General features: G+C 43.3%; 1 protein-coding gene across 13 annotated transcripts in view; it reads left to right on the top strand.

Annotated features, from left to right (window-relative positions):
- The window catches only part of LOC137358726 (sodium channel protein type 8 subunit alpha-like), a 238,476-nt gene that overhangs the window by 174,321 nt on the left and 51,170 nt on the right, over positions 1-12,985 (top strand). For all 13 annotated transcript variants that reach the window (XM_068024971.1, XM_068024981.1, XM_068024984.1 and 10 more), the window contains 3 exons: positions 2,168-2,341; positions 5,038-5,394; positions 6,942-7,412. In XM_068024971.1, the coding sequence (XP_067881072.1) occupies positions 2,168-2,341; positions 5,038-5,394; positions 6,942-7,412 (1,002 nt within the window). The remainder of the gene's footprint in view (positions 1-2,167; positions 2,342-5,037; positions 5,395-6,941; positions 7,413-12,985) is intronic.

Raw genomic sequence — 12,985 nt, 5'->3', positions numbered from 1 at the left:
TCTGATAGCTGTAACCAATGGTTGCGATAAGCTTTAGTTTCTCTGTAGAAATGTGAAGGAAGAAACTAGTTTTTGGAGTTGTGTTACCTGAGTTCTCAGTAGCCTTTGTCAGTGCTTGTCTAGCTTTAGCAGGATAGTGCAGGGCAAAATATTTTTTTTTTCTCACAACTTTCTCATGAGTTTTAATTCAAGGTTAAAATAAAATATTCAGCCTCTCTTGCTTTGTCTCTCCTGGGTCTGTAGCTTGTGTTTGTCTCTAGCATGTGTCCATTGTTTTTCTTGCGTTCTCTCTCTCACTCGCTCACTCACTCATAGTGGGTAGTATTTTATGCTCTCCCCTGTGGTGAGTTTGGAGGTGGGGAGGGCATTTAATCAGGTGGGATGGTGGCGGGTGAGCAGATCTGAAGGAGAGTGAAACCTGCAAGCTTTCAGTTTATTCTTCGTCCTTCTTAGAAGGGTTTTTTTAAAAAAGGGCTTCCCATAATTTTAGCAAGAGTTTTCCCTAAAATTGTGTGAAAGCCCTTTAGGGAATCCATCCCCCCACCTTGCAAAGGATAGGGATAGGTACTAGTTGTGGGAGCAGTCTTATGGTACGCTGGCACTGCAGTGATGGTGGCATGTGTGGGCACATTGTCGATGTGGGTTTCTTGATTTCATTGTACTGGGTTAGGGTGGTTGCAGGTTGCTGCTGACAAAAGCCCAGTGATGCAGGGGGGTTTCTTGGAATGAGCCCAGCTGTTCAGGGAAAAGATGTGTGTTCTGCCTGTGGAAGTGGCAAAAGGTGGCAGGGGGCACCTGATGTGTGGGAAAGGTAAGGGTGCTCAGGCTAGGGTCTAGTTGTAGTGGTGATAATGTAGGAGAAGGAGGGATTTCTTGAGCATTTCCTTGGGAAAAGCTGGATTATTTAAAATAAGCACTGCAGGTTTCTCCAGGCTAATTCTGGGAAAAGCTGTAGCTCAACCCCAAAGCCTTCACCAATAGTCTCAAAAGTTTTGATCCCAACCATTACCAAGGACAGGCTTAAAGCTCCTTAAACATGTTTTCAGGACATGGCTTTTAGGATAGCAGATGGGGTTATGATCCAGCCACAGCAGGAGTGGGAGTGGCAAGTAAGTAGCATCAGATTGTGGATTCAGGGATCAGTGGGAAGAGGTGACAGCAGGAAGCATTGGGCCATAGGCTCAATTTTAACTACTTCAGAATAGATGAACTACAGTGCGCCTATCTTGGAGACCAAGCATCAAAGACTTAGAGGAAAATAAAATGAGCAGGCAAGTTTAGTCATGACTGTGATGGAAGTAGGCATTACAGCAGTGACTACACTTCAAAAGTGCTTCATTGGCTGTGCAGCACTTTGGGATGTCCTGAGGTTGTGAAAGGCGTCAGAGATGCAAGTTTTTTTATGACAGTAAAATATTACAAAAACGAGGTGTGACTTTCGAGAAATGCGCACATATGGAGAAAATTTGGTTGCAAATTGTTGCAACTGACTGCTGTGATAAGAAGAAAAAGTAGCGTAAGTGTGTGGATGTGTGACTAAATATTGAGGGTGACGCTAACAATGAAAAGCAGCATTACCTTGTGTATAAAATGATTGGAGCATTCTGTCTCATGCGAAAGGCATCCTGCTTGGAGACAGATGTATTTTTCCTGTTCCCTGACCCTCCCATTGTTTGTCAACGGCGACTCATGCGGGGATGTGTTATAAATACAATATGTTCTTATATAATGCTAGCATGGCATGGCTTTTACTGGTGCAGTGCTGCCAGCTTTTGAGCAGGAATACAAATAGCAAGGTGCAGTGCTACAGCCCACTCATTTAGCACAGGCACACACATTTATGCTCAATTGGGCACCTAGAGTACTGTGTACTGTTTTGTCTATATTTGAGTTTGACACTTTTGGTATTCTGGTGTTTCAGTTTATACTGTGACACTTTTGCATGGCTGTATGACTTTCCGTGAATCAAGAAAGGCAGATGCCCAACATATTAAATAAGCTGCTGATTCAAATCCAAGTGCAAGTGAAGGTTAAAATCTGACTGGGACTGATTCACAGATGGGAAAATGAAATATCTCCTGTACCTGCCTGTAATTGTCAATTTTTGCCTTGCCAAATCACTTGCCTTCTGAATCATAAATACAAACTTTCCTTTACACACTTTCAGGTTTTCACTGCGATCTTCACAGCTGAAATGATGATGAAGCTGATAGCGATGGACCCTTACTACTATTTTCAGGAAGGATGGAACATTTTCGATGGTTTTATAGTGTCCCTCAGTTTAATGGAACTTGGCCTGGCAAATGTTGAAGGACTGTCTGTGCTCAGGTCCTTCAGATTGGTAAATATCAAGTCTTGAGTAATATGCCTTCATCCTATTTAGTTGTTTGCAATCACCACAGGGGTTTCTACTGGGAGAGCCCTGCAAAGCTCTTCCTCGGTGCTCTGAGTGTCTTTTGGTACCAATGTGTCAACCAGTGAGTTGGAGGTGGGGTGGGACTTATGATAGGACGCATAGCAAACTGTCTATTTTGCAGCAAACAAAGTCTGTTTGTTCAGCAAACAGAGTCTGTTTAAACGGTACACTGCAACAAACAGTCGACAGAGTCTATTTAAGCAGAGTCGACAAACTACAGCAAACGGAACTCATGACCGAAACTGTAGCAAAGCAGGGTGATTTCTCCAGCAAAATGGACTGAATGAAGGATGGCTACATAATACAAATTAATTATTTATCGAGCAAAATGCAGTGACTGGATGATAGTCACATGCAAATTATGTGCATAAAATCAATCAGAAGTTTCGGGAGGAAAGTCAGCAGCATTGCACAATTGGACCATCGCTTAAAATTCTGACATGACAAACAAATTGGCAGAGCACATTGCATGAACAATTACTAACTGATGAAATATCCAGATCTGCATGTTGCTTTATTAAAAGGATACGTGGAGCTGAACCTGATTAGAATGGCTCCAAATTAAGAATTTTCCAAGCATCCAAATTGTTAGCAATTTCAATTTGTAAAATGTTTTGGCTCTGATTGCTACGCATGCGAACAATGCTACATGGAAATGAGCAATTATGAAAACTGCATATTATATAATCCATAAGTTCCAATATGCTAATATATAGTCAAACTTTCAATAATAAACAATCTTCGTAAGAAATATATTTGAGGGCAGATTTTGCACGTCCTTGCCCAGTGGTGAGGTACTTAGTTCACTGCAAGCAGGGATTGAAAAATTGCTTGCAGCGTACCCTGCAACAGGCCTTGAATGTCACCCTGTGTGAGGATTCATAAAATCTATTCTTTAATGTACATATTGGACCTTATCCTACTGCTCTTACTTTAATTCTTACTCATTCAACTCTGGCATGGAAATAGCCTGTGCATGGCTAGGTAGGCACATGGTTCCTAGAACTTTAGTTAATCTATGACATGCGAAGGGTGAAAGATGCTTGCTTGTATTGTCTTGTGCAGTAGATTTGATATGAATGTGATAGACTCCAATAGAATTGTTTCTGCACAGACATATGGGGTGAGTTCATGTTTGATTCATACTCCACTAAGTTTTCGAGCTGAGTGGCACCAGCAACTTGTATTTTGAGAGCGCTGCTCACGTTCAAGAAGATGGCTTTATCTTAAGGATACGACAATAGCTACTGATCAGGAAGAAAATATGAGGTAATGGAAAGAATTAGGGAGAGGCAAAATGCACATTCAGAGAAAATTGTTTTGAGGATGTTCTTGAAAGCAGGGATGGTGGTGGGAAGATGAAGTGGACAGGAGTGAATGGCCAGCCACCAATGGTGGAGCAGAGGACAAAGATAAATACCAGTGTTGAGAGGTTCAGACGGTGTGTATAGAAAGGTTAAGCACTGCCAAAAGGAGATTGAAGTGTCGGATGGCAGGTGGAAGGAAAAATCAAAGGGGGGAGTCATGTCTACCCTCCATGGCTTCGCCCCTCCCTCTCTCTCTGACCTCCAACAACTCTCTATGAACCCTGCGTTCCTTCAATTCTGGCCTCTTGTCCATACTCCGCTCCCGTCACCGCCCCATTGGCGGCCATCCCATCAGCCGTCTGGCCCCTAATGGCTGGAATTCCCTCCCTAAATCTCTTCACCTCTCTCTGTTTGTTAAAGACCCAGATTTAAACACTCCTTTAACCAGGCTTTTAGAGATCCTTCCTAATGTATTTTCCTTTGGCTTGATGTCAGTTTCTGTTTGAGAACGCTGTTGTGAATTGCCTTAGGAATTTTTTCTATGTTAAAGGTGCTATATAAATGCAAACTGTTGTAGTCACTGGTACCTCCTGATGGTTGGCTACATGGTGTATTGGTGATAGTCTGGCAATAGACCATACTCTCACTTGGTGGGTCAACATTTACAAAGAATGAAACTGACTAGAAAAGAAAGCATTTTAAAAAAAAAATCATAAATATACCAAGATGGCAACATTCAGGATAAAAAAGGAAACTGGTAGTTTTGAAACCACATGCGATGTCGGAACAATCAAGTAATACCCATAAGTACAGTCACAACTGGAATTATTTCTCAGTAGTCTAGATGTGAGATTCTCACGCTCAGTGTGCAACAGTCATCAAACTCTGCACTTGTATTAGTCTCTGGAGCAGCTTCAATACTTACACTGCAGAAAAGATTACTTTGCAAATCTCATTACATATGAGAGCATAGTCTCTTTGGGGTCGAGGTGACTCTAAGATACCATGCTTGGTAATGGAAGTTTAGAACCCACGTTTGTAGTAACCTCAGTAATCTGGTATCAGAAGCACAACCAGTTAAGCTGGTTCATCATTGAAACCTGGAGGAGTAAACCTGTCATTTACATCATTCACTATGTTTGCCTACAAAATCACAACTACAAAAGCAATCCATTGATATTAAAGTGATATTAATATGAAAGCCACTGCATGAATGCAAATTCTATCTTGCTTAAGATTATCTGTGTCCTCTGATGATTCATTATTGAAATCACTATCTGTTTGGTTGATCAACCTTTCTTTTTCATTTTACAGTTGAGAGTTTTCAAATTGGCAAAGTCCTGGCCAACCCTCAACATGTTGATAAAAATTATCGGCAACTCTGTGGGTGCCTTGGGAAACCTGACGTTGGTGTTGGCGATCATTGTCTTCATCTTTGCTGTGGTGGGCATGCAGCTCTTTGGTAAAAGCTACAAGGATTGTGTCTGTAAGATCCATTCTGGCTGCATTCTGCCCCGTTGGCACATGAATGACTTCTTCCACTCTTTCTTGATCGTATTTCGCGTGCTGTGCGGCGAATGGATTGAGACAATGTGGGACTGTATGGAAGTGGCTGGCCAGACCATGTGTCTCATTGTGTTCATGATGGTCATGGTTATTGGCAATCTTGTGGTAAGTAGCAAACATTTATATGAATACTTGCCAAAAACAAATGGCATCTAATATTTTATGTGGGGCCCCAAAAGTGTCATACTATTCCAAGCAATTGCTTTCATGCAGACTATATAGCTTTGTCTTACATACTCAAAACTGCAAAAAAGCGTATGTGGTGTTTTTTAAGCTGAGGGAGAAGAAAAAGTCTAGAATTAAAAATTAAATATCAATTTTAGTAGCTAACTAAGCAAGAGGTTTCATTTCCCCGCATACTATTTTGTAGTGTACCCGTTATTTACTGCATAAATCTACATAATTCTAATGCTGGAGTTAAACGTTGAAGTGTTTATTTTAAACTGATTGTGTTCAAGTAGTGCAGACACAAATTTATAAGAATGCATTGAGGTGTACTAAAAACAAAACACAGAAGGAATGAAACTTCCAGGAGTTTTGAGTTTGTGTTTGTTTTTTCTGAGGTACTTTACTTATTTTGACTGATTATGTAAATGTCTAACTCTATGACAGAAATTTGTAGTTAATTGAAGGACCACCTCCCCCCCCCCCCCCCCCGCCCCCCCCCTCCCACCACCACCACCACTCCTCCTGCAGCAGTACCACCACCATTTGGTACCTCCTGGGTGCAGTGATCTGTTGAGGAGCCTTTGATGATTGTAGGGGATACTTTGTACTTTGAGACGACTGGCATATGCCAGGACAACATACCGGGAAATTGTGCACTCCAGCTTGCATTTGGCGATCCATTGTGCGTCGAAAGTCATAGGCTGGAATTTTAACCTTGGTGGACGGGAGCCATCCACCGACAGAAAAGTCGGTGGCGATCTCACCTCCGCCTGGCATGGGGATCCAATCTGCATTTTGCGGTTCCCCGGCCTTTAATTGGTCTGAGGCGGGATTTCCACCCCCTAATGGAGCTGCCAGCCACTTAAGGGTCTTGATTGGCCTTGGGCGGGCTGGCCGTTTTTCGCCACCTCTGCCTGCATAAAGTGGTGGCGGAGACGGGAGCGGGTTGGGAAGGGCCACCCGAGCCCCCCACTCCATTTTACGCCGCCCCTGCCACCTTCCCACTCTTCGTGGGGGGGGTGGGTGTAAAATCCTGGCCATAGTCTTGGAGTATGCAATTTCCAGCTATGAATTTCCAATATGTGTTGGCCGTGCCATGGTAGGGAATCTCCCTTTATACCTTTTAATGAGGGTAAAAACTTATCTATCTTGAGTGTTATCAGATGCTGTGAAATGAACAATTTTACCTTGCTGGTCTTGATGCAACTGAGGACTCATGTGGCTTGAAACTGGACTCTCTGAATATTAGTGTGACAACATTTAACAAATTTGTAATAAATTAATTTGAACAAAGGTTTGCTTTCATTGGATTAATTTCAGGGCAATTGTATGTGATGTAAATATAGTCTGGGAATACTTCAACAAAGATGTGCTGTGTGCTTCAAACTATCAGAATTTTTCTTTAGAAATTGACAAAATTTGCTTGCTACAAAGTTTAGGAGAAATCTTGTTGTCATCTGGTCTGTCATTTTGTTTCAATACAGGTGCTGAACTTGTTCTTGGCCTTGTTGCTGAGTTCTTTCAGTGCTGATAATCTTGCAGCGACTGACGATGATGGAGAGATCAACAACCTTCAGTTGTCTGTGATGAGGATCAAAAAAGGAATCGCCTTCATAAAGGCATATGGGCATGCATTTGTTCAAAAACATTTTAAGAGCAAAGATGCAGATGAAGCCAAACCACTGGATGAGCTCATAGACAAAAAGGTGAACTACATAGGGAACCATACTGGTGCTGACATAAATCGAGAAATGGACTACCAAAAGAATGGCAATGGCACCACTAGTGGTATTGGGAGCAGCGTGGAGAAATACATAATTGATGATGACCACAATTCCTTTATACACAATCCTAATCTCACTGTCAGAGTTCCAATAGCTGTTGGGGAATCAGATTTTGAAAATCTAAACACTGAAGACTTCAGCAGTGAATCCGAAGTTGGTGGGAGCAAAGAGGTAAGAAGACATATTCGTGATTCTTGTCCATGGTCATTGTATTTTTTGCTGTCAAACCTAAAACATTTTACATTAATGAATTCAGCCAAATGAACCAGAAGATGATCTTCAGAGCAACAAAATCCCTTTAGGCTAACCAATCCCACTCTATTCTGACTCCTCCATTCACTCTGCCATTCCCCATCCCCATCCCCAACTACCTTATGTTGAAAAGTCTACATTGAGCATTCAAACATTTGACAGGATAATCCGCAATTTCTCTCTCTGATATTGTAGCATAAGTTTTACCCATTACAAACAGGTCATCTTCACTGCTAAATTAGTGGAGAAAGGAATTTCAGATGAATGCATTAAGCATTCTTATATGACTATTTCACAGTGGTATTTCAGGGCTGAAGTTTTTTTTCCCCCCAACAATAACCAATCATATTAAAGAAGAATAGAATTCAGGTCCTGCAAAGAGTTCCAGGAGTTAGGAGGTAGATGAAGAAACGAGAACCCATAGGTGTTAATATCAGGAATACTGACAGTACCATGTGCTAGCCAGTGCAGCAAAAGACACAACAGAGGTAAATGCATGGCGATGGGCATGGCATGGCAGAGAAGAGAAGGTTCAAATTCTTTGGACATTAGAACCAATTTTGATGCAGGACTGAGCTGTACTTGAGATGTCCTACAGTTAAACAATATCCTCGCAGAGAGCTGGAGGATTTAAACTGTTGGCAGGGGAAGAATAAAATCCAGAAAGTGGAGCATGCAACTTGGAAGGGCAAGTCAACTTTTAAGTGTATTGGTAAAAAAGAGCTTGAAAGAGATTAAGCAGGACAAGATAGTGAAAAAAGAGAAATAAGGATCATGGGAAACCAATTGGGGGGGGGGGGAATTGCCAAACCTAGAGAATCTAAACTTAAAAAAAGGGAAAGTTTAAAAAAAAAAATACCTCTAGTGATAAGGTGAGTAGTGCTAAACGGTGTTTTTTAAAATAAATTTATTTATTTTTAAAGTAGTGTAATTTATTAAGGACTTTAGATTGTAGTGGATAGTGTTTGGAGTAGAACAAGGCCCCTAGTATAATTAGTATTTTGAAAAGGGAGTAACTAATTAACCTAAGGGTAAGTCATGGCAGGAGAGCTCAGCCCCATGATATGCTCCTCCTGCGCGATGTGGGAAATCAGGGACGCTTCCAGTGTTCCTGACGACCATGTATGCAGGAAGTGTATCCAGCTGCAGCTACTGGCTACCTGCATTACGGAGCTGGAGCTGCAGGTGGATTCACTGTGGAGCATCCGCGACGCTGAGGACGTCGTGGATAGCACGTTTAGTGAGGTGGTCACACCGCAGGTAATGGCTGCACAGGCAGAAAAGGGATGGGTGACCACTAGGCAGAGTAGGAGGCGCAGGCAGGTAGTGCTGGTGTCTCCTGAGGCCATCCCCCTCTCAAACAGATATACTGCTTTGGATACTTTTGGGGGGGGATGGCCTCCCAAGGGAAAGCGGCAACAGCCAGGTCCGTGGCACCAAGGATGGCTCTGCTGCACAGCAGTGGGGAAAAAAGGAGTGGAAGAGCTATAGTGATAGGGGATTATTGTAAGGGGTACAGAAAGGCATTTCTGTGGCCGCAAATGTGACTCCAGGATGGTATGTTGCCTCCCTGGAGCTAGGGTCAAGGATGTCACGGAGCAGCTGCAGGACATTCAGAAGGTGGAGGGTGAGCAGCCAGAGGTCGTGGTGCACATTGGTACCAACGACATAGGTAGAAAAAGGGATGAAGTCCTGCAACAAGAATTTAGGGAGCTAGGTAGCAGACTAAAAAGCAGGACCTCTAAGGTTGTAATCTCTGGATTACTCCCGGTGCCGTGAGCTAGTGAATTTAGAAATAGGAGGATAGAACAGGTGAATGCGTGGCTGAGGAGATGGTGCAGGAGGGAGGGCTTTAGTTTCCTGGATCACTGGGTCTGTTTCTGGCAAAGGTGGGACAAGTTGGACGGATTGCACCTGAACCGGAATGGGACAAGCATCCTTGCTGGGAGGTTTGCTGGTGCTGTTGGGGGAGGGGGGGTTAAACTAATTTGGCAGGGGGAATGGAATAGAGTGGAGGTACAGTAGGGGGTAATATAGAACAGAAAGTGAGCCTGTCTGGAAGGCAGAGCAAATATAGACCTGGTAAGGCACAAGTGAAAAATACAAGGTTGGATTGCATTTATTTCAATGCAAGAAGTCTTACGAGTAAGGCAGATGAATTGAGGGTGTTGATTAGCACATGGGAATATGATATTATTGCTATCACAGAGACATGGTTGAGGGAGGAGCAGGACTGACAGTTCAATATTCCAGGGTATAGAATCTTCAGGCGCGACAGGGGAGGAGATGGTATTACACTGTTGATCAAGGCATCAATTACTGCAGTAAGGAGGTATGATATAGAGTCATAGAGAGATACAGCACTGAAACAGGCCCTTTGGCCCACTGAGTCTGTGCCAACTATCCATTTATACTAATCCCATATTCCCTACCACATCCCCACAATTCTCCTACCACCTACCTACACTAGGGGCAATTTACAATGGCCAATTTACCTATCAACCTGCAAGTCTTTGGCTGTGGGAGGAAACCGGAGCACCCAGCAGAAACTCATGCAATCACAGGGAGAACTTGCAAACTCCACACAGGCAGTACCCAGAACCGAACCCCAGTTGCTGGAGCTGTGAGGCTGCGATGCTAACCACTGCGCCACTGTGCCGTATTTTAGAAGGTTCCTCAAATGAGGCCATTTGGGTAGATCTTAAAAGCAAAAATGGGGTAATCACGTGGCTGGGTGTGTACTATAGGTCTCCAAATAGTCAGGAAGAGATAGAGGAGCAGATATGTAGGCAAATCTCAGAGAGGTGTAAAAATAATAGGGTAATAATAGTAGGGGATTTCAACTTCCCCAATATTAACTGGGATAGTCTTAGTGCAAAAGGCTTAAAGGGGGCGGAATTCTTAAAATGCATACAGGAGAGCTTTTTGAGCCAGTATGTAGAAAGTCCTACAAGAGAAGGGGCAGTACTGGACCTAATCCTAGTGAATGAAGCCAGTCAAATGGTAGAGGTGTTAGTGGGGGAGCATTTCAGGGATAGTGATCATAACTCTGTAAGATTTAAAGTAGTTATGAAAAAGGACAAAGATGGACCAGAAATTAAGGTACTGAATTGGGGGAAGGCCGATTTCAATATGATAAAACAGAATCTGGCCAAAGTGGACTGGGAACAGCTACTTGTAGGAAAGTCTACATCACATCAGTGGGAGTCATTCAAAGAGGAAATTGTGAGAGTTCAGAGCCAACATGTACCTGTTAAGGTGAAGGGTAGGGCTAACAGGCCCAGGAACCCTGGATGTCAAGGGATATAGAGGATTGGATCAGGAAAGAAAAAGGAGGCTTATGGCCGATCCCAAGCACTGAAAACAGCGGAGGCACACGAGGAGTATAGAAAGTGTAGGGTGGCACTTAAAAAAGTAAGTAGGAGAGCGAAGAGGGGACATGAAAAAACAATGGCGTACAAGATAAAGGAAAATCCTAAGGCATTTTATCAGTATATTAAGGGTAAGAGGATAACCAGGGAAAGAGTAGGGCCCATTAGGGACCAACTTGGCAATCTTTGTATGGAGCCGGAGGACCTACGTGAGGTTTTAAATGATTACTTTTCATCTGTGTTCACTATGGAGAAGGACGATGTAGGTGTAGAGATCAGGGAGGGGGATTGTGATATACTTCAACATATTAGCATTGAAAGGGAGGAAGTATTAGCTGTTTTAGTGGGCTTAAAAGTGGATAAATCCTCAGGCCCAGATGAAGTGTATCCCAGGCTGTTATGTGAGGCAAGGGAGGAGATAGCAGGGGCTTTGACACAAATTTTCGAATCCTCTCTGGCCACAGGAGAAGTGCCAGAGGACTGGAGGACAGCGAATGTGGTACCGTTATTCAAGAAGGGTAGCAGGGATAAACCAAGTCATTACAGGTTGGTGAGTCTAACATTAGTGGTGGGGAAAATATTGGAAAAGATTCTGAGGGGCAGGAATAATCTCCACTTGGAGAGGCAGGGATTAATCAGGGATAGTCAGCATGGCTTTGTCAGGGGGAGATCGTGTTTAACTAACTTGATTGAATTTTTCGAGGAGGTGACTAGATGTGTAGATGAGGGTAAAGCAGTTGATGTCGCATACATGGATTTCAGTAAGGCTTTCAAGAAAGTCCTGCATGGGAGATTGGTTAAGAAGGTAAGAGCCCATGGGATCCAGGGCAATTTGGCAAAGTGGATCCAAAATTGGCTCAGTGGCAGGAGGCAGAGGGTGATGGTCGAGGGCTGTTTTTGTGAGTGGAAGCCTGTGATTAGTGGTGTACCATAGGGATTGGTGCTGGGACCCTTGCTGTTTGTAGTGTACATTATGATTTAGACATGAATATAGGAGGTATGATCAGTAAGTTTGCAGATGACACGAAAATTGGTGGTGTTGTAAATAGTGAGGAGGAAATCCTTAGACTACAGGGAGATATAGATGGGCTGGTAAGATGGGCGGAGCAGTGGCAAATGGAATTTAATCCTGAGAAGTGTGAGGTAATGCATTTTGGGAGGACTAACAAGGCAAGGGAATATACAATGGATGGTAGGACCCAAGGAAGTACAGAAGGTCAGAGGGACCTTGGTGTACTTGTCCATAGATCACTGAAGGCAGCAGCACAGGTAGATAAGGTGGTTAGGAAGGCATATGGGATACTTGCCTTTATTAGCCGAGGTATATAAGAATATAGGAGCAGGGAGGTTATGATGGAGCTATATAAAACGCTAGTTAGACCACAGCTGGAGTACTGTGTACAGTACTGGGCACCACACTATAGGAAGGATGTGATTGCACTGGAGAGGGTGCAAAGGAGATTCACCAAGATGTTGCCTGGGCTGGGGCATTTAAGCTATGAAGAGAGACTGCATAGGCGAGGGTTGTTTTCCTTGGAGCAGAGAAGGCTGAGGGGGGACATGATTGAGGTATACAAGATTATGAGGGGCATTGATAGGTTAGATAGGAAGAAACTTTTTCCCTTAGCGGAGGGGTCAAGAATCAGGGGGCATAGATTTCGGGTAAGGGGCAGGAGGTTTAGAGGGGATTTGAGGAAAAAAATGTTCACCCAGCGGGTGGTTGGAATCTGGAACACACTGCCTGAAGGGGTGGTAGAGGCAGGAACCCTCACAACATTTAAGAAGTATTTAGATGAGCACTTGAAACACCATAGCATACAAGGCTTCGGGCCAAGTGCTGGAATATGGGATTAGAATAGTTGGGTGCTGGATGGCCGGCACAGACATGATGGGCCGAAGGGCCTGTTTCTGTGCTGTATAACTCTATGATTCTAAAATACATAGTACAAGAAACAAAATTGGGAACTAGAGTCATAAATCATAGAGTCTAAGACACATTTCTACCCTGTTGATTAAAATAGCACACCATGACACAATAGATGCAATTGAAACTGGCAACAGCTGGGTCAGGATTAGCAATTAAATATTCCTGGGAATAAAACTTCAAGAAAGGATGCAAGG

This window comes from Heterodontus francisci, chromosome X (assembly GCF_036365525.1).
Source record: "Heterodontus francisci isolate sHetFra1 chromosome X, sHetFra1.hap1, whole genome shotgun sequence".
Lineage (NCBI taxonomy): Eukaryota > Metazoa > Chordata > Chondrichthyes > Heterodontiformes > Heterodontidae > Heterodontus > Heterodontus francisci.
Note: the sequence above shows the minus strand (reverse complement) of the source record. Positions and strands in the feature narration are given on the sequence as shown.